The 22,531-nt window shown below is 38.1% G+C and overlaps 1 protein-coding gene and 1 long non-coding RNA gene across 2 annotated transcripts in view; both read left to right on the top strand.

Annotated features, from left to right (window-relative positions):
* The first annotated feature begins 851 nt into the window (after window positions 1-851).
* LOC107311424 lies at window positions 852-18,279 on the top strand. Its single transcript, XR_001554063.2, has 3 exons — window positions 852-5,125; window positions 6,997-7,168; window positions 15,060-18,279. It is a non-coding gene; the product is annotated as an uncharacterized LOC107311424 (long non-coding RNA).
* Window positions 18,280-18,865: 586 nt separating this feature from the next.
* Window positions 18,866-22,531, top strand: part of RYR2 (ryanodine receptor 2) — a 303,963-nt gene continuing 300,297 nt past the window's right edge. Inside the window, exon 1 of the mRNA XM_032443314.1 lies at window positions 18,866-19,049. Within this exon, the coding sequence (XP_032299205.1) occupies window positions 19,002-19,049 (48 nt within the window). The 5' untranslated portion in view covers window positions 18,866-19,001. The remainder of the gene's footprint in view (window positions 19,050-22,531) is intronic.

Here is a 22,531-nt window from a genome sequence, read left to right as displayed (position 1 = left end):
AATGTTTATTTAGGCCATGCCAATGCACAGTAGGTTGTGCAAAGCAGAATCCTGCCAGTGACCTACTGGTGCTGCTTCTGCCTGGAAGCTTGTGCTGTACTGCCTGGCTCTGTCTCCAGCCTCAGTTCTAATCCATGCTGCCACCAGTGCTTGTGGCTGACGGAAGATGCCCCAGCATTGCAAAGCTGACCATCTGCCCAGCCTGCTTGGGAAGCCAGAGTAGCTGAAAAATAACCTTGTCTTGTTTTACTACATGGCTGCTTAGTATGAATTAAGCATGCAGAGAGAATGGTGGTTAGGTGTGAAGACTGTTTTTTGTTTGGTAGGAGTGTCAGCTTAAATACACATTAATACATAGCTCAGGTATGTTGCTAACTGGTAATTGTGGCTAAGATGGGTTAAGGGTAAAGAAGAAGCCATCTTTTAAACTTGAAGGTAGAACATTACTGAAAGGACGCCTAAGTTCCCTGCAGATGTTTGTACTCCTTGTTTGCTCATGATATTGAATTATTTAGAAATGCTTTATTGAAATGTGTGGTAATGAGATCTAGCTGAGAAGTCCATAGTTTAAATGTTGACTTTTTTTTTTTTTTTTTTTTTCTGGCTAAAAGGGTATTTGACTTAAACCAATTATTATCATTCAAGGATGTTCATTCTGTACTGAAATTATGGCATCACAGTGAATTAAAAAAATGCAGTAAAAATACCTGTGGGAGATGAAGTTATGGAGTCTCCTGTGGAGATATTCAAAACACATCTGGACACCTACCTGTGCGACCTATTGTAGGTTACCTGCTTTAGCAGGACTATTGGACTCAATGATTTCTTGAGGTCCCTTCCAACTCCTGAAATTCTGTGATTCAGTGCGATTCTGTGAAATACTGCATAAACAAGTATTTTAGTTTCACAGGTCTTTGTCACAGTCTTCTTAGTCTAAGCAATGAAAACTAGAGGCTTCAGAACTGTTTAACTGTTTAAAGGAGGAAATGCAGAAAGAACTCTTTAGAATCCACAAAATACGCTACTTTGGGAAGAAAGACTTTCTGGTAAGATCTAAGGCCAAGCCCCACCCAAGTGTGGAAGAGCCCACAAGTATAGTGATTTTCACAAGAGCAAGAAAATGTTAACACCAGCTATATTTTGATGATGATGGTTAACAGTCATCCTTTCAGAATTCAGCACAACACTCCACAGCCCATGTCTTAAACAGTTGCATCATGTTCCCGTGAGCTATCAACCACCTGTGTCCCTGCTCAGTTCTGGAGGGCTCTGCTTTGCACAGCAGCATAATGGAACTGCTCTGTACACTACAAGTGCTGCTTGCTGGTGCAGCTATGCCTGTGCTCAGGGATTTGTATCCCATGTCAGTGAGGAGTCCACATCCTCCTGGCCCTCTTGCAGAACAAGGCCTCGCCTGCAGGAGTCTGCAGATCAACTGGCATTGAAATGATTGCCGAGTAGCAGGGAAGGGAGAGAGACATAAATAGTAGAAAGAAAATCATAAATTTTAAATAACTAAACTTTATGCAAGTCTGGGTCATTGACTTTTGGATATAACACAGATGTACTGTGCTCTGGAACCTGTGTGACTTTTTGGCCTCCCAGCCAGCCATGTAAGGTAACAGCTGTACAACCCTTTCTGTCAGATCCATTCTGTTCATACAGACTTCAGCTGAATGCAGAACACTGTCGGTGCATAAAGCAAGAAATTCTGGGAAAGTGCACTCTATTGGCTTCAAATATCAAAAAGGCTGTTCTGGTTGTGGGTGTAAGTGCATGCTAGCGTATGCACAAGAGCAGTCACATTGTGTAAGTCTGGGTGCCTAATTTAGGAACATAGCTGTGCAAGGTTCCCTGTATGGTCTGTGGAGAGAAAATCCTTCCTTAGAGAGACTCAGAGCAGCAGCTGAACTGTTCTTCCATTCAGCGTTATAAAAATGACACACTTAAAATCTCAAATAACTGTATGAAACTCTTTACAGCATTAAGTAGTCTGGTAAATATCTACATTTGCACAGAGCTGTAAGATCTGTGTTTCTTTACAGCTTCTTCAGTCTATTTTGAATCTTTTAATATGCTGTGGTGTATGGAACGGAAAATTAAGGCTTTTGATTTATGTGCTGCTGCTTTGCCACTTTTGGCCGCAGTAAAATGTTAGATGACAACTAATATTTAGTCATACGAGTAACTGAAGTGGTTGTATCAGGGAGCAAAGGGAATGGATAATTAATCTTCCTAATAGTTTCTGTATGCTGGAAGAGACAGGGTGGTTCTATAGCAGAGAAATAAATAGAGAAGCACTCCCAGTACCTCAAGCTGCAAGGATCAGATAAAGACCAAGCTGCTGCAAAACGTGTTTTGGCGAGCAGTGCCAGCTTGATGGGCACATTAAGAGTTAGCGTTAAAATAACAGACAAGCCTACGTGCATGAATAATCTTGGTAAAATACACATCCCTTTCCCTCAACTTCTTGTGAGGCCACTTTTTTTTTCAAAAGTTTTGGCAAATGTTCTGTTATTTTTTGAAAAGATTCATCTATCTTCTTTCTGAATTAGCTTTGGCCTTGTTCAAAAAAGGCAAAAGGCATTGCAGTCATGATGATTGACTTCAGAAGAGAGAGGAAAAAAAAACAACAAAGCAAGGCTTTTGGGGTTTTTAAGCTCAAAAAAGACTATTAAAATAACCATCTGCTCTAATCTCTCCTATAGGCTATAGAATCTTATCAGTTATTTCTGTACAATACCTTTACCTGCTCCTTGAATTACATCCTTCTGAAAAAATCATGTAGGCTGCAGGATTAAAATAAGTCTTTAGATGATGCATAATTTTTTTTTTCTGGAATACAGGGAGTTAGATAATATGATTTTCTGTTCTTGCAGATTGAAAAACAATTGAAATCTGCAGCTAAACTGTTTCCCTTCCTGAATCTTGAAATTCAGTTCTGCAATTTATTCTCTGTAAGTTGTTATCTGAAAGTAAGGCAGGACCTGCAAATAACACTAGTGACTGCTCATTAACTTTCGTAGTCATCAGAATCTGTTCAGGGTCATTCTGAGACCACCGAATAATTAGATTTATAAAGACATTAGAAGGAAAAAAAAAAAAAAAAAGCAGATATAAGGAAACCTCGTATTTCATGTTCTTAAATTAATTCTTGAGAACTGAAGTAATTAGTTTTTTTTTCTATAAGAATTTATGTTTGTAGTGGCTTTTCACTGTACTTCCATCAGTAGTTGGGATGCGGTTTAAAATCCAAGCAAATCTAGAGTTCCTTCTTGGTGAGTAGGTTCCATTAATTTGCTCTCTTTAGTAAATAGTGAAGGCCAGGCATCTTTAAATACAAACTTGAGCACTATACTAATATATTTAAACTGAGTAACAATATATATAACACTAAGGCCACTTCTCATTTTGTAGAAAAAAAAATCCTGTAAAAATTACTAGAGTTTGTTTCTGTATGCCAGATCAGAATAAACTTCTCACATTCTTTGAAATTGTTATTACTCTGAAAAATTGCTGTTATCAGGCTGTTTTGGAAAATTTGGATTTTTGACACTTCCTTGCATTCCTTGCATGAGTTTAGTGGGTTTTTCTTCTTTTTCTGGTGTTGGTTGTTAATTTTTTTTCATTCAGACAATGCCTGCAAACTTTGGTACCCCTCTTCAAATTAGATTTTCACATTGATCATGTGTCACTTTCTAAGCTGCTTGAAAGACACAAAAAATGGTTCTGAAGGCTAACTAAAGGATTTGTACTTTGAAAGCTGGGTATATAGACACCTCAATTTTGGAGAAATGTGGTTGTTGATGCAGTATATTACAAGTGACTAATACTAGTAAAATTATCCCAGTGTGACTTTGAAACCATTAAACCAGTCACTAAAAATATCTTATTAACTAAAAGCAATTCTTAGTATAAGCAAAGGACAATGATGGATTTTCCAGTATTCAGTAGTGCGCATGTGTATGACTGACAACTAGGAAATAAAATTTAAGATGGAAAAAGCTAACAATAGACTGTGCTGGTAAAATTTACACTGGAATCAGTGATGATATTGAGTGGGAGAACAAAGCAGGCAAACTAGAACAGTAACTAGCATAAAATACTAAACATTTTAAAGCAAGAACTGCATTTAGGTATATGGAATTACAAAGTGGCAGCCCTATTAAGTACATTTTGAAAGTGGATCTCAGATGCTCTTATTAACTAGATACAAGAACTGAGATATTGTGGAGCTATTAAGAAGACCAAAAAGGGAATAAACAGGACAGCCAACCAATTCTTTATTCATCAAATAGCCTAACCTTCAAATCCATAACTCTCCAATTTAGAGATGAGGATGTGATGTTAAAGGCCTTGCAGGAATCCAGGTAGACTGCCCCAGTTCCTCAAGTGATGCAGAATGAAGTTTGCTTTTTTACATGACCTCATTTTTTTCACAAGTTCTCGCATTTGTGTAGTTACACAGGACATAGTTGTCACCTGTGTTAAAGCATCTTAATAAAAATAACCTTAAGTCTAAATAACATTAGTGTATTTGTTGTGGTTCTTCCAAATGTATCTTTCCATTTGTTGTATAGTTGATGTGAAATAATGTATTTTTTTCAACTGAAGTGAAATGATTGTATGCTAACATGAGAAAAAAAAAGAATTGTACTTGAGACAAAGAGAAAAGTAGCGCTAGAGCTGGAAACAGCTTAGTATAGGTGGTTTCCAAGTCTGGATTTCTTCAAAATGTCAAAGAAACCTGTTATCTTCTCTACAGTAGATTCTGGTTTCTTGGAATTACTTAGAGACAATGGTTGCAGAATCATTTTCTGCTTGGAAGTTCCAGTTAGAGACCTTAGGTACAGGATGAGAAATTAATAGTATCAGTATCTACATTGTTTAGAAAACAGGGTCAAGTTGCACTCACTCATATCACTGGCTGTCCTTAGCTTAACGCTGTTTCAAGATAGTGTTGAAAATTATGGACTAAAAATAACCACTCTAACTGACAACTAAATGGAATCAGACCTTTAAGGCTGTTTTATGTAACACAGAAAGGGAAGGAGAAGCCAGCAGACCCAGACCAAGAAGGAAACTTTCCACCAAGTTAGCATAGCAGACTTCTAGCTTTCATCTTGTGAGTTCTATGTTTACTGCTACCCCTCTTGTGAGTTCTATGTTTACTGCTACCCCTAAGTATGTGCATGAGTATGTGGAGAACATTGTGAGTCAGGAGGCACAAAAAATGTACAAAATTTCTGGTGTGTCTAAAAGAAGTTTTATAACTCCTTACCTAGTCAGAGCTCTCTCTAGGGGAGAGCACAGCTAAGAGCTGCATTTTGGTTGTAGTTTCTGCACCTGTGACAGGGCTAGGTAAGCTCAAGTATCTTAAAATGCACCTTAAAGAAAAGTGGGTTATTTATGAGGGCAGTAAAGAAACAAAATATCTAGTGCAGAAACCATCATGTATGGTAAACAAGTGCAGTCCTTGAGACACAAAAGTATTAAGCACATGAATAATGAAACCTACTCTGCAAGCAAAATGTAGTTTCAGATCTCAGGGATTTTTTTGTCCACTGATACTGTCTAACCTTCTTTTGTGCATTTTTCTTTCTATTTTATTGTTGTGTCTCTGTACCATAGCTGTTCTTCACTGTTTTGATATGTGGTGTAAGCAGGACCCAGTCTGTCAAATGTTACAGCATCACACCTTCCTGCTGTCAAATGTCCTTTGCTTCAAGGACAGCTGAAGCATCAAGTTCCAGTGTTGTTTCTTTTGATGCAAACACTGAGAATGCGAGAGTCTGTTATGGGAAAGGAATTTCCTCCTTGTTTGTTAATCATTGTAGAACTTAATGATCAATATAAACTGCTGTGTTTCTGTGTCTTGTCAAACAAATCTGTTACTTAGTTAACTCATACAATATTTTGTTCTTCATAGTGATTTTTTTTTTTTTTTTCTTGAATGTCATCTTAAGAGACCTGCGTTGTTTCCAGACACTTTGACGTTCTTGGTCTAATACCTATCTTTTATCTTTTCCAGGAGGCAGGAGCTGATACAAAGGCAACGATTTCTCAGCCCAAGTGCATGACACACTCACTCTCTTAATTCAGTGCTATTTTCAAAATGTCGGATTTATTCAGAATAATTGCATGTGCAGTTTTTCCAACATTAGTATTAGCTGTCTCAAATGATCTGAGTGTGGCAGTTACTAATCAACATCTTATTACCCGTCTTAGAGATGCTGGGATGCTACAGTGTTGATGGGAAATATTATGTAAAAGGGACTGCTCAGAATTTGTATGGCAACACTCATATATAGAAACATTGCAGGGGACAGCCTTCTTGGATGAGGCCTTGGTGCATTAAATTCTGTAGCACACAAAGCTAAGGTAGTTAAAAGACATTTTTCTTTTCTGGTAAATCAGGGAATGAGAGAAAACAATGGTTGAAACCAAAGGGATGTACTGTTCATATTCCAGGGTGCATATAGAAGCTGTAAGTGTAACAATAAATCATAGCCTGTAATGCAAACAGTAGTGCAAACCTTTAGAACACAAACATATTTGTGTGGTTTCCTTATGCAAAACAGTCTAAATGGAAAGTGTGTTGTCCTTTCTGCACTCTAAGAAAAATTATAGGTAGACTAAACTGAAAGTGGAAGTGAGATGCCAGTTGATTGGCCAAGATAAGCAGTTTGCTCCAGGTAAAATAATAACAATGGAAGGTATTGCTATCTTACTATGGGGAAGATATTTTTCACTGAGGCATCTAAGATTTCTACTGTATCAGAATTCTGCCTATGGATGTGTTTGTTCTTGCTCCCATGGGATGAATCTCTCTTTCCCAAATGGAAATAAATACAAACTTAGGGATTTCTACCTTCCAGGTATTCGCTACTAGATGTTGTGCTGATGGTTTCTTTCTCTGACTAGGAAAAAAGTCCTTCTCTCTCCTTTTCTTTGGTTCTGGACTTTCCTTAATCTATGTCATTATTATGTTGTTAGGTGCATGAGAGAGATGCAGTTTGAATTGCTGCCCATGGTAATATCAAGAAGTATCAGACACTTGTAAAGAAAGTCCTTTGTGACTGCTCAGGATCAAACCGAAATAAATACAAATGGAGTTTTGATCTGGAAGAAAATTTTCATCTCCTCATACTTCCCCAGGTCCTGACTGGTAAGGAGACTGAGATGTTTATTTTTCACTGTTTTTGAAAGCCTTAAGTGCATCTTTCTTTCCCCCTCTCTCTCTCTCTTTTTTAAAGGGAATAATGCATTGCTGATATTCCCTCAGGTCTTTTGGCTCTTCTCTCCTGTGACAGTGCAATGCCTGAAATTCTTATCTTGTACTAGAAGCCTAAAAGAGCACTTAAGTGTACTTATGCAACAGTGTTGGGGGGGGGGGGGGGGGGAAAGGGAGTGTCATGGATTGTATCTGTTCCCCTGTAACCTTTTACAACACTGGCTACCTTTGATGCCTGTGTCCTGTGTATCTATATTCTCCCTTATACTCAGTGCATTTTTACATCACCTGTAGTGGAATTTTGCTGTCCGTGCATTGCATATTTTGGATGGTATGCAAAACCAAATCTCTGGCATCCTGAGTATCCCCACAGTCAGGACTACTTTCCCTATCCTGGACTTCTCTGAGAACAAGAACTCTGTGTAAGCACTGCAACATAAACTTATTGCTGCTATGCTGCACACCCCAGGTGGTATAAACCTGGTGAACACTGCTGCCCAACCTTGTTCTCAGTGGATCAGTGCAAGGCCAATTGCTTCATTTCCCTGCAGATCAACTTGTTTCACCCCAGAGATGTGACTTTCTGCTCCATCCCTGCAGTCAGCTGTGGCATTGCTTTTTTTTTATACTGTCATGCTTTTCTTTTCGTGAGTATGCACTGAATTTTGTTTTATTGTAGAAAATAGGCAGCAAGTACACAAAGAAGTATTTTTTTCTGCTAACATCACTGCAGATGCTAGTGTAGCCTTCCGGAAAAGTCTACTTTGAGTGTATTTCACTAAATGTAGTTAAAGAGGGCTTTTTCACAAATACGTAGCTCCTGTGATTCACACTCTGGTCAAAAAGATGAAGTTAGTCTGCATAAACAGATATTAAGATGAAAATAAATGTGCATTCAGTGAGGCCATGTACATCTGTTGGCCCTTGTATATTTCATCTGTTGCATGGCAATCAAAAGGTTGCAGAAAATTCTTTTGGTTTCTTATTCTGCAAAAGTTACACTCTTGCAGCTTTATCATGTCAAAAGCATCCAGAAGAGTTAGAGTTGCAGGGGCAGGCCCTCTGTATAAAAACAAAATTCTAATATGCACTCTGCCAAATCCTTGGTAATATTATCTTGACTAATGCAGACTTAGAAGGAAAATTATTATCTTCATACTAAGAAGAGTTAACAAAGAATGAAATTAATAAATCAAACTCATTTCAGCTTGATAACTAGTTTTAAAAAATTACAAGATACATGATGGTTTCTGTGTGATGAAGTAATATCCTGAAGGAAGTGGATGGATACCAATAAACCTCAACAAAATGGTGCAGAATCAGCAATTGGCAATAACACTGGGTTGGGTAGAAATCTCCGCTATCTCTAGATTTAATCTTCAATATGTCAAGATTCAATGCAATCAAGAATGAATCAAGTGTAAACCCAATTGGACTTTTAACTAGCAGCTTTTTTTAATACTGCTGGGCAAATCTAATAGTCTAGGAAGAGGGAAAAATAGGCTTTTCCACTTCTCTGAAGAAATGCAGGCACTGACTTGCAAGATTTAAGGAAAAGTTAAGGTTGAAATGATATATCTGCTGAAATATTTCCTCTAGTATGATAAAAATGATCTGCTTGCTTTTCCCTTGTCTGAATAGAAATGACCTTTTTCTTTCTAATGATGGAGAAGCAGAATGTGTTAAATACTGTTACACAAAAACAAATCAAGACATGACTGTTTTTTCTGAAGTGATTCATAGGGAGTAAATACACTTCCCCCCCCCAGCTGCCTCTTTGGGCCTATGCACACTGAAACTAAAGGAAAGTACAGGTGAGACTGATGGACTGTTCTCATCTGATCCTGACAGATGGCACTGAGGACAGAAAGAAGGGTCATCCTTCTGAATTAAGCTCAGTCCATGATATCAACTGGAATGTATATAATGTACAACAGCTAGGTTTCACCATCACCTCCTATCTCATGTCTATTTTCCTTCTCTCTTTCTTAAGGTCTTTTTCTGACCTCTGTGTGTCTGTGATTTCCTAGGAGGTGTGACTTAACTGTTTAAGACTGTGGCATGTCTTGTTTCATTGCAACCCATGACTAAAAGGGCAGCTAAAAGCAGTGTTGTAATCATCAGCTGCTTCTAGGAGTTTGCCAGGTTTTGGAGTGGTTGATAAGACCACACACTGGGCCTGTCCTTTCCCGGTTGCAAATGTGAGCTGCTCTTTCTTTTCATTTTCTGTACTTTTCTTCTCTTCTTGAGTTACTTCCCTCAGTTACTGCTCTCTTTAGTACAAAGTACATGGGCTTTCATTTATAAAAGCTCACTCAGAAGACTGTAGGTTAAGACAGTGGATAATAAAAATATATTTACTGTTCTGCTCAAAGTGCTTTATCTTTCCCATTTTTTTTCTTATTATTCCAGAAAAGATTCAAAGCATCTTAGTGGTGTTTCCTCTGTGAAAGCAAACTGTCATTTTTAAGCTCTAAATTCAGATGCTATATACTGCCATACTAAAATAGATACTTTTGACTCACCTTTTCTTTACAAAGTAAGACGTTCTCCCTGGTCATCTGATAGAAACTGTTTTGACCATTTGAGGAATGCCCCAACCATTTGGACATCTGCCTGACTGGTATCCTACCCTGAATTTCTCATAAAATTTTATCTTTGGCCAGCAAGAACAATTTTTTTCTGAATACCAGCAAATGCACAAACTTGGAAAGGAGAAATGAAATAAGCTTATAAACATTTTCCAACTCTAATCAGAGACCAAAATATTTTCTATCTGCAGGAAGATCCTCTAATATGTATTTTTCAAAATGGAGCAGACATAAAGCATGACTTTTTAAGTATGAGCATAAGATTAAAGCATGAGCTTTCCACACCATTTGGTGTATGGGCCTAAGCATACTACATAAATTGGAGGAGACATTCTGCTTTTAATTTTGTGAAAACTAAAGCTGTATATCATGCCATATGTCATGAAACAAATAAGTGCTGCTCTGTGAATAAATCTAGCTTTCTGTGCCACTTGAAGTGGATCAAATAGTACTTTTCAGCTGCACTTGCACTTACAATGGGCAGAGCTCAGAGGAGGTGATTATGCAAGCACTGCAAGGGAAAATAAATGCATAGAAATATCACTGCAAATAGCTGCCTCCTTGAGATTCAGTATATATTTAGTTCCCATGTTGTCTCTTTCTTTCACCAGTAGCGAAAGATAATGAGCTTCAAGGACTGTGGGAACTAGCAATTGCAGCAGAACTGAGATATCATACAAAAACAACATTAAAAGGACAACGGGAGATCATGCTTGATGGGAGAGGAAGTGCAGGACTAGGCTTGTGACTACTAGAATGGCAAAGGAGGTCAGGACTCGTTAAATGTCCTGCTTTGTGATTCTTTTTGTTTGCTAGGACTAATCTGTCATGCGTCATTTGAATGTTTTATCTAGCCCACAAACCATTTTTTTTTTTTGTGACTTTTGAAAACAGATCTGAAGTGAAGGGGCTAATGTGGAGAGAAGTGGTAGTGGTTTCTCTTGCAGCCAAATAACATCAAAACACAGCTGAAGAGCCCCAGAACCATTGCTCATATAAATTAGGTGGCTTGAGCAGGGTAAACAATAGCACTATTAATGCAGACAATAGCTATGCTAGAGCTAATAATACCTAATGAAGGCAAAAATTGTTGAACAGTTCACTTCCCTAGGTTACTGCTGGATTTGAACGTGCAATAAACATAGTGTGAGTAGACAAGATCTCCGTGGCTCAAATGGGAGCTCATTTTCTTGGCCTGTAATGAAAGTGCATATCTGTAAGAGGACCAAAGCAGTTTTGGTGCTTTCATTGTGAAAGTCTAGTTCAATGAACAGTGCATAGTTGCACTGATAGTTTTATCCTTTCTTAATGCACAATATACTTATTTTGTATTGTAGGGTAGGTCAAGAATGTTGTGTTATGCTTTAAGATCACTAGCCAGGGACTGAAATACACTAGCAAATTTTGTAATCTTGTTAGCAGGACAAGAGATGAAGAATATTGCCTTCTACTAAATCTGGACAATCTGAATTGTTCATTGCCATTGCTTATTGCTTGGGAGCTCATTTTAAGTTTCCTGTAGCATTCAACTAAAAAACTACTAATATTTTCCATAACATAAAATCTTTATTCTCTGCTGCTTTGTAGTAATATACATCTAGGTAATGTAGGTGTAAAATGTTACTGAACTGTTGTTAGAAAGCTTTACGCCCACTTTTTGCTAGTATCCGTAACTACACATATTTTGAGGCAAGCACAGAATCAAGCCTTTAAAATAAAGTTCAATAAGCAGATTAGGTGAAGTTGTCAGAGAAAGCTGAGCTCCACAGCTGTTGTTAATGCCAGAAATCATGACGTATTGTTAAAAAAAGCAAATGTTAATTGGACAATTAAAATCTCCATTTACAATATGCAGAAAAGCTTGTGGGTTCTGCTTTAAAGTAAAGCTGAGTGTTTCAACTGAAAACATGCCTGCCTTGAAATGAAATGTGGAAATTTCATAAACCTCTCATATCTCAGTGAGTGAGTGTGCAGTGCAGTTTCCCTTCCTTGCTTAGAGATACACTGGCCTGTTAGAAATGTTGAAGCTGGATGATACTCCACTCTTCTTGTCATTTGAGAACAATTATTCTATTCAGATTGAGCCATCCTGCCCTAAGTTGGCCTTTTCATGCTGTGGTTTCTAAGCAGTTAACCCTTCTGAATTAGACCAATAAAATCTCCAAAGCTACAGAAACAACCTTGGTGCCCTTAAAGGAAAATGGTCTTAAAGTGTGATTCTCTAGGCTTTAATGAAGCAAAACCATTCAGTTCACAGTTACTCACTGACAATGTTTCAATAGTTACTTCATGATATAGGTTTTATGTGATGTTTTACTGTATCATAAAGCATATAATCATTGTTGTATAAATAGTTAACAGGCTGCAGGATGTTTTCTTACTGGGAAAAGAGCTGTGAACTAAAAAGAGTGAAAAAGGAAGATAATGAACTGTTATCATTGATTTTAAAGATTTTTTTTTTTTCCTAAGCAAAAGTAAAGATGGGATTTAAGTGATATTCATTAAAACAGTGAATGAACATGAAACAGTCTCTATGAACCAGGAAAGTGGGAACACCTCAAATAAGGATTTTGGGTGATGCAAGTAGAAAATAGTCCAGGTCTTTTCTGATTCCTTACTGATGCATGCCTGCATGTGAGGAGAATGGATCAGAATGTTCCAGTTGTTTTTAAAGCCCCATATTCTTTGAACTGAACTGGAACTTTGATAGTGACATCAACCTGAGCTACATGAATCAGCAGAATCTATGAACTGGGAGAGAGGGTTTAACAGGAAGAATAAGGTCTGGAGAGAACTATTTATTACTCCTGAAAATTGTGAATAAGCCTCTAAAACACTTAAATATATCTGTTATCTTACTAGATCAATATTATCACTTAAGAAGTGCAAAATATCTTGATTTGATGAATGATTAGTGTATTCTTGAACTTAACAAATACTAAGTTATTGAGTCTTAAGTGAGATTAAAATAGAATCTTGTACAAGATTTTTAATAACAATAGGTTTTCCTACTAACAAAGATTTTGAATCAGATAGTCAACCACAATCAATTATTTGTGATGAAAGGAGGGGAGAGCTAGACAGTTTGCAGTAGATCATTGCTTGCTGCAGAAACTGAAAAGAAACTGGTCTTTATGGATTTTAGATCCAGTTTAGCATGGGAAACTGTATGTGTCTTTAAAATAACAACAGAAAATCCTAAATACATATTTTCTGAGTCCAGGGTATTATGCTCTATATATTTTGATTCAGATGTGTCCAGCTTTTCTCCTTATTTAATTCAGTAAGCAGTCACTTCCCAGTTTCTAGATGTTACATGTTTTATTAGTCCTAAGGGCATAAACAAAATTCAGTCTATCAAATAGTGTTATTCTGCTCTTTGTATCTGTTGTAGTTTCCGTGGAAATAAATAAGAAGTCATTACTTTTGGGGTGACTTATATAAATTAACTATTATTTTAAAATAAATATTTATTAGTTTTTTACCAATTTGTTAATGAATATATATTTTTAAAAATTATAAAAGTGAAAGGGGAAATTGAATGTTGTCTACTTACTATATAGCACTGTCCAGATATCATATCTACAACAATTAAGTGCTTCTTGTGAGTGGAATGTAAGCACAGTGGTTTTGATTCTTAACCTCTTTCACTTCTTAATAGCTACAGAGTCTAATCTTGAATTAAGAGCTAAGCATTTTTTCCTCTGCATTACTGCAGCAGTGTTTAGATTTGCGGCTTTTGATGTCCAAAACCGAATTATAGCTCATACATTCCCTTCTAGGGAGAGTAGCTCATGCAGGGGACACTAGAACAACTTAATGGAAGTCTGCAAAGAATTCTGGAATCAAATAATCAAAATTATAATGGAAAACAAATGCAGTACCCTATAAAATTATCACATATTTAAGAAACTAATAATGAATTGTGAAATCTGTGGAAAAAAATATTATCAGGACAGATTTTTCCCGTGACTGTGTAGGGAACATCTATGTTGTGTTTTGTTTTTATTTTTTCCCTCCAGTTATCTGCACTGGCATACCAAGAGTTGTTTTTGCTTACAGATGATATTTAACTGTCACCCCACTTTGCTACCCAGTGAAGAAGTAGAAACAATACCCTGTCACTTATGTGACACCATAGACATCATAAATATTCTCAGACTAATGAAAAGTGTATACAGCCCAAAATTACGCAGTCACATAACATCTATGAGAAAAATACCTTCCAATTGCTGGCATCAAGGATATGAAATTGGAAAATGGGCAGTCCAACTGAACTTTATGGTGATTATTATTATTTCTTTTATTGCTAGTTTATGATCACTTAAAATAAGTTAAATATTTCTCTATACAAGTAATATTAATTTAATTTTATCTCAAGACACAACAGTTATTGGTTACTTCTAGTAACTACTTGCTAGTAAGTTCCATCTTTGGTAGCTGGTATCTGATTAATACATGTAATTCAGAGAGCTGCTTTTCCCTTAGCAGAATTTCCATGCTGTTCCCACTGATAAGCACATATAGTTGTCCTAGCAGCCATGGAAATACTTATCTACATCTCCTCAGAGCAAAATGTAAGCCTGCTGTATTGCTGGAACTAAAACAACAACAACAAAAAAACTCATCTGAAACAAGTTTCCTTTGAGACTGACTAATCTCTTAATCATTTGAGTTCATCAGGGTTCCTGGATATTAATCATAATAATAAGAGGTTTCCCCTACTTTGTTCCAGGTTGTTATTTAGGTACTTGGATGTGAACTCATTCAGAAAAAAATCAGGAATTCTGAATACTGAAATGCTTGCTTGAAAATATGTTAGAACATCTTGCAAACCTTATTATATCAACTCTTTGCAACTGCATTGATTTTTGAGAAACTGACATCTGAATAACATCAATTATTAGTTAAAAAGCACCTTTCAATTGCTATTTAATTGGCTAAGTAATGGTGGAAATCTAATTTCAAGAATGCAAACATAAGAGAGAAGCAACACATCTCAGTTAGTCAGTGAAAACTTGAGTATTGGGTATGTTCTTGTATATAATCACAACCATACAGTAATACTGTATAGTTAAGGAACCTGTTAGAACATGCAAGCCATGAGGAAAATTTGTTTTAATGATGGTATTTGGTGTTCTCTTTTGATGTATACTATTGTAAATATAATATATTAATGCCTCCAAACAAACCAAAGGAAATAACTCAAAAAAATCTTGTTTTGTTCCTCCCAGCAGCTTCCAGTGCATTGATCGGGGAGTACATCAGAAACTTTGAAAAGTAATGAAGACTCTATGGAGACAAGAGCATGAAAAACCAAGCAAATTAATTCTCCAAGACCTGAAAAAATAAGATTCATAGCTCCTCCTTCATGTTACTGATTTCATATACCATAATGAAAAAAGACACTAACAGCTTTGAGCTTTGCCAAGATGGATGCTTCAGATAGTGGTAATTTCTTAGTTCAGGGGGAGAAATGTAAATTTTTAGGCTTGGCCACTGCCATGTTCCATCCACACTGCAGTTCAGAATGAGCTCACAATGTTCAGCTGACAACACGAAAAAGTAACAGAATGTCTCAGAAAATGGCTATTCATGTCTAAATACAAAATGCAACTTTTTGGAAGGACTTTCCTATAATTAAACAGGAGCTTAATTTTGGACTTGCTTTTGTATTTGCTTAAAACTGAAGCTTTTCCTCTTTTATGAGAACTTCACTGTCATTGTATTCTTACATGAACACTTGTTCATGATATATACTGAGTACAGGACATATACTTGACAACAGACATGCAGTTTATGTTGTATTTTGTAGGCTCAGGATGAGCATTACTAAGGAAAAATGCAGCATATTACTGAACTCTGGGGATATCATTAAGCATATAAATATGTATTAGTTATAAGAATACATAATTGATAATTGGATAATTGACCCTCTGTCAATTTGCAATGGACATTTTAAAATTCAATGTGGAATCAAATTTACTCATTTTGTTCATGTTTTCTTGTCACAGCTGGGATCTCAGTTGGCACTGATTTTATACTGCTTGTATTTCATTCACTTCAGTGGTATTCATGAGACAGAAGATGATGCAATCATTTTAGTTTTATACCATGTGGATTAACATGCTTTCAGACGAGACTGGTATCTGTCTAAGGGTGACTTCAAAGTCTTACATGCTGTGACAAACAACATGAAGAGGAAGGACAGTAGCTGCCCCATATCTTTCCTTCTGGCATTGTCTCATTCTATGCTTCTAGGAAGACTAAACTTTGCATGGTACTATGCTCTGTAACAGGTAGAAAACAAGGGGAACTCCCAACTGTTTCTTTCTATGTTACTGCATACTCAGTGTTTACAGTACTTATATAATGGACAACAGACATCATTTATTTTACATAGATTACTATTTTGAATGGGTAAATACAAACATATTTCTGCACCTTCTCCTAACACCATATTAAGTTTCCTAATTCAGATGGTTAAAAATTGTGAAATGAAAGTGCATAATAGTGTCTATGCATGTTCACTTATGTCCATACCCTCCTAGAGTACCTCAGATACAGTGTTGCACTGGTGCTGCATCACTCCAAGAAACATATTTTCAGGGAAGACTGGTACAGGCATACAATATATTGTCACACTATTGCTTCCTCGATAAACTAAGACTGTAGGAACAGTTTGCTGTTTGCTTTTGTTCCAAAAGCAAAATGAACAAAGTAAATTATGTGTCACCGTGACAATTACAAATGTGTACAAAGATCGACAGGCTTGAATGGAACTGTAAAAGAAACACGGCAAAGACAAGACAACAAATAGAAGACTACATGGGGAGCAGCAAGCCACACAGTGTCGGGGAAATTATGGACCAAAGATTGGAAAGGCTACTTCTATATTGGAGGAAAAAAGAGCAGACATACTACGTGTGTGTTAAAAGAAAACTGGTTAGCCAACTAAATATATGTTAGAATTGCAAGAAGTGGCAATTTTCCTGCTACATTTTTTCCTCTTTCTTATCTTCAGAGGTTTTGTTAAGAACCCTGTCTTCAAACTGGCAGAATTATTGTAGTAGGAGGAGAAGCAGTCTTTTTTTTCTGTGAGCATTTTTCTGTGGAAAGCTTGCTTGCGAGTGGGTGCTAATAAAAATCCTCAGACTTGTGAAAAACAAAGAGGATAATCTAATGTAATGTAGATTAAAATTGAGCAAGTGAGAGTTGGGAACACAAAGTTATTTGCCACAGGAATGATTGGCATCTTGAAATTTGTTACAAACAGTCTTGTAGCAAACTGCTACTGTTTCTTACTGTATTTTTTCCCAGCAGTTAATCTAAGCAACAATCTTGTGAACTATACATAAATTCCCAATATGATAGAAACTGTTATGTTATTTCTACTTCAAAAAAGAGGAAGCTGATTTTAATTATTTAACACAATTGATTAAACATAGCTACTGATTACAACCTCACACTGGGTAAAGTACATTCCCTTTAAAACGCATCAATCCAGTCACCTGGATGTTTTAAGAACACTTCTCATCTTTCCACATGGGTAGAAAAAGGCTTCTTGTTTTGGGTGGAAAGAGACACATACTTTGTAGCTGATTGTTGTGGTTAAGGTAACACAGAGAAAGTCCATGGCTAAAAAATCTAGTTTTGGCCTTTTTGTGCATGCACTGATTTTGTATTTTGTGCATACTCTATATTTAATAATTGTACGTGTATCATATGTGCACATGTAAATAATAGTTCTTGATGAATAGTGGAAGAAGATCTCCTTCCAACTATATTTGATCTTTTTCACCCTGTTCAGAAAGCCATTAAACTAATCTTTACTACTTTTTGCTTTGTTTCTTATGCAAATTACGTAGCCACATGTGGTCTTTGCTATCACATGATATCCTTCAACTAACTGGGAAGGTCCAACAAATTTGATAGCATGAGAATTTTCAGGAGGAGTTTGCATCTCACTAAACAACAAGCAGCCCGATTATGAGCTCTATGTCTGTAGGCAACCAGGTATCACCAGTTCCAAGAACAAATTTCATTATGTCATAATGTTGTACTGAAAACTGTACAAACTGTTTCAGCCAATGATGTCACAGGGAACTATTTATAGCTTTTTCTTTTCTTTTCTTCCTTTTACTGCGTGTCCTTGCCTTACATGCAGTAAATAAAGCAGGCATCTCATTCACCACTCATCTACAGACCGATATGGAAAATATTCTCCTATTACTGAATAGAGAACCACATCCCATAAAATGAAGTGAATTGACCTTTACATTCATAAGAAAAGAAATGTTTGCAAATTGTTGTCTGAAACTGACTTATTCTGGGATAAAGTGCAATCGAGGTGTTATTTGTTCAGTGCACCTTCAAATTCAGACTCCAGACTTTTCTCCTAGCAGGAGTCTGTTTCAAGAAATATCTTTCAACATTTCACATCCTTCATCATGTGGAGGAAGGGATACTTAAGAGGTTTGTGTATTGTAACAATATGAAATGTAGTTTCTTCACTATTTTTTTCATACTTAGAAAAAAAGTATTTTCCATCAGGAACAAGTTTGAGAGGTAAAAATCTCTCGAAGTCAATGAAAACAGAAAATTATAAAGGGACTGATTAAGCTGTCAACCCTGGAGCTCATCTGTAGAACCTCTGACTCTGTTCTGTCGGCCTTGTGGGTTATGGCTGCACTTGCAGTTGCTCATCTATCAGAAGAACTGTTTATCCACAGCTGCCACGATCTTGACAGAAATTAAGTATTACTTTTTCGCAATGCCTCCAAACAGTGTGAAGGTAAAAACAACGACAGTCGTACAGCCTGTCACTGACCCTGCTTTAACCACTCTCGCACGTTTCAGAGGCCGACGCCCGGCTAATCCGCGCCGTGCATTCGTAGCTCCGCGGAGCAGCCAGCAAGGGGCGCTGCGCGGCGGGCTCGGCGCAAGGAGGGAGCGGGCTGCGGATCACCTGCAGCAGCCGGGGGGGGTCGGGAGCTCCTCCCCCCTTCCCGCGGTTAATCGCATCCCCCTCCGCCCGTAGCAGGCACTGGCGGCGCGGCGGCGGGCAGAGCTGTCCACCTGCGGCAGGCGCGCGGGCACCCGCAGCCCGTTCGCTCCCAGCCGCAGAGCGGTGCGGTTGTGAGCAGCGTCCGGGAGGAGGAGAGAGAGGGGGAGCTATGGCCGAGGGGGGCGAAGGCGAGGACGAGATCCAGTTCCTGCGAACTGTAAGTGCCGCGCCGAGCTCGGGGCGGGGGCTCATGGGGTGAAGGCGGCTGGGGGCGATGCTTTGAGGAGGACTGATGGGGGACGTCGCGTGAACGGGCGGGGAGGCGAGGGAGCAGCGGGGGGAACCCTGCCGGGGCTTTGCTGAGCAAGTGCCCCGGGCCCGCGAACGTGGTGGGGGGCGAGTAACAGCTGGCTCCGCTTAACCGGGCTGGGATGAGAGGGGGACGGTGCGGAGGCGGCGGTGCGGGGGCACGCGGGAGGGGGAGGCGCGTGCTGGGCGCCCCCGCCGCCCCCGCGAGTATCTGAGCGCGGCTCCCACCCGCCGCTGTGCTCGCGTACTGCGGATACTCACCAGGCTGCGCTCCTGCCTTACGGGGCTGCGACCGCGCTCCTTCTGCAATAGCAGCGCTGAGCGAATCGCCTCCCCACCCCAGCGAGGTGCCCACTAACTTATAGGCGTTCATCGCGCTGAGCACGGACTAACACAGCTCTTCTTTCTTGGTGTGAGCATCCTCAGTCCAAAGCACGTAAAGGCGCTAGAGCGTTTCTTCTCTGAGTTTAGCTCATTTGTCTGGGGGGCTGCGCTTCTTGCTTTTCTGGATTATTTTACTTCGTGCAATGCTTTGTTCACCTTCTGGACCGTCTCCCAAGTGCTGTTTGTAACTGCAGTCCTAGTAAGTTTTGGAGATGGGTGTATTCAGACGGTGCAGTATCCAAACCCAGTCACAGTTCTAGGAAAAATTGCTGAGGTGTCTGTTAGAGAATGAGATGCTGAAATAGCATGGTAACCCTTGTTTTCCCCTTTTTAATGCAGTCCAATGTAAGAAGTGTTAATGACAGATGTGTAGCAACAAAATGTATTTTAAAAGGATAGGAAAGCAAATTGCACAGCCTGTGCAAAGCACTTCATGTGCCATTTGCAGCATTATGGAGCTTAGATCTCAATTTTCTTGTGGTTTTATTTTTTTTCCTCTCCAATCAGAAGCTGGAAAGTAATAAACGTACATTCTGTTATAATAATAATTATTATTTTTGTTTATAGTTCTTGGAAACTGTGGTGTTATACAGGGAGGGATAAGGGTGTTATGCAACACTGGCATGAAAATTGTCAACTTTTCTTTTCCTCTTGGTATTATTTGGTTCCTACTGTGATGTTGTGTAACACCTGAAGACAAACCAGAAAATACTTGGATGAAAGAGAATGTGTCAGATCAATGTATAAGTTTTTATTGTTTGTCCTCTTACTGGAAAATGCTTTTGAAATACTTGTGCTGTCACAGACAGGCTTACTGCAGGTCTCTGTGTTAGGCTTAGCTCATGATATGCTGTTATCTGAATACTTAATAGGGAAAGCGAAGCTGTGGACATGATAATACTGCCGCGTACATATAGAGTAGTGCTGAACTATAGCGCCTGACAGCAGCAGCACATTACGTAAAACAGCACTCCTGATAATGTGCATCAGGCTTAACAGATTTCTGGCCAACGCAGCCTGAGACCATGCTTAAAGAATCTGTAGAATGTTGTACTGATGGAAAATGACCTTGAATGTGATAAGCTGAGGTGAAAGGGAATTCATGTGGTGAAATAATGAAAGACCTGAGAAATAGCCTTTTCACATGAAGTTTTTGACCCTCTAACCTGTAGTTATATGCAAGTAATAATTTTTAACTTCTCCTTATGCTTTGTTGAAGTTATGATCATGACTAGGTGAAGTCAGTTGCTTTAAGGTGTAACCTCAGTGTTTCAGTTCTTCTGTCCGTAAAGTTGTTTGGTTTAGTATTCTCTAGTGCTGTTGGGTACACATGGCTTTCTGAATGGCCTTGGTAGAAAGCACTGCAAATCAAATGTTACCTTGTAGCTGCCTCGATTTCTCCTTTTAGTTATTAATTTTTGAAGAAGTAATTGGGTACAGATGGATTTGTGAATGGTTTTGGTAGTTAAAATAGAAGACAACAAAGAACATCTTATACCAGCAAAAAAGCTTTCTGTGCAATGAATGCCTTAATCGTGACATCTGTGGACCTGCTACATATAAAAAGTGCTTTTTGAATTTTCTTCTTTTGACAGGTCTGGATAAACTTTCTGAAAAAATGGGTCTTTTTCTGACACTTCAAAATGCCTGTGATATCTTGAATTTTCTCTGGAATTCAAATACTATTTGTCATTTGTAATATTTCAAGAGAAATGTGAGACTTTCTTCAGTAAAAAGATTCGTTTCATTGTAGGTAGTAATTAAACTGGATTTGTATTTGCCATCTATGTGCTGATGTATTTTTGTGAATGCATATACATATACACACATATAAAACTTAGGTTTTCATGCATTCCTGCTTTGCCTAATGATTCCTCTTCTTTTGGTGCTCATCTTATTTTTTTTTAATGAGGCGGTGTCATGCGTTTCCTCCTACAAATTTGCTGGTTGGGTGCTTTATGTTTCTCTTTGGAACAATTTGAGTTTGATGTGACACTTTTGGAAAATGAATGTAACTTGTTAATGCTCTGGGCTTCTGGAAGCAATCCTTACATTGGCTGAGATTACTTCCGATAGACTCAGCTTCAGATAGACTCATCTCTCCTTAAGGAAATCTTGTATAGTCATGTGAATTACATGCTTCTTCACTGACAGTAGTCTCCTTCATTAGTTGAGGTGTCCTGAGTTTTGGAAGCTATTCTGTACCTAGAAGTGATGAGAAATGTTGTAATGTAGCTATTAAAGCTTGTCACGTTCCTGATGGCAGTATGTATGGTTTTCTGGAGCTGTGGGATTTCTTGCATTAAAGACAAGTGTTCTTCTTGGTGTTTATGGTAGGAGATATCATCAAGGCATGTTGAAGTGAGGCTGGCAGGGTTATGGTCTTCTTCACTGTCACTATTGGAATACTGATGTTCTCCTTTGTGCTCTGTGCTGCTGCTTTCTTTTTTCTTTTTTTCCTTCTCCTCACCCCCATCTGTTCAATAGTTTCTTTTGCCCTTGTGAATGTATTTTGTGCTGCCTTACTTTCCACGTAGACTTGAGTGTCACTGTCAAGGGGAAGTGTAAAAAGTGTAAGGGTACTTTCCAACACTGGAAATAGACTTTTAAATTAAGTTAAATGTTATTTAGGTCTGATGTGGGAAAGATTTTATTAACTTAGTGCTGGGATGTAGTACGTCAGATAATAAAAGAATAGAGTTCATGGCAGAGGATTTCTCTTCATTCAGAGTTGAAGAATGTGGTTTAGATCCGATTGCATGTGAGGAACAGGAGTTCTGTGATTCCAGAATGACTTCTGTTGTAGATGTTCATTATAAACAGGATTTAAACAAGGAACATCACTCCAAATGTGATTAAAAATCATATGCTTAGCTCATCAGAAATGAAGATGTTATGGAACAACAGAACAAAGAAGGAACCTGGGCAAAGATGATGTTAAAGTTATTGTAAAATGATAAATAACAATAATACTTATATTTCATTATGTGCATCAGGAATAAATTT

Source organism: Coturnix japonica, chromosome 3, assembly GCF_001577835.2.
Source record: "Coturnix japonica isolate 7356 chromosome 3, Coturnix japonica 2.1, whole genome shotgun sequence".
NCBI lineage: Eukaryota > Metazoa > Chordata > Aves > Galliformes > Phasianidae > Coturnix > Coturnix japonica.
Note: the sequence above shows the minus strand (reverse complement) of the source record. Positions and strands in the feature narration are given on the sequence as shown.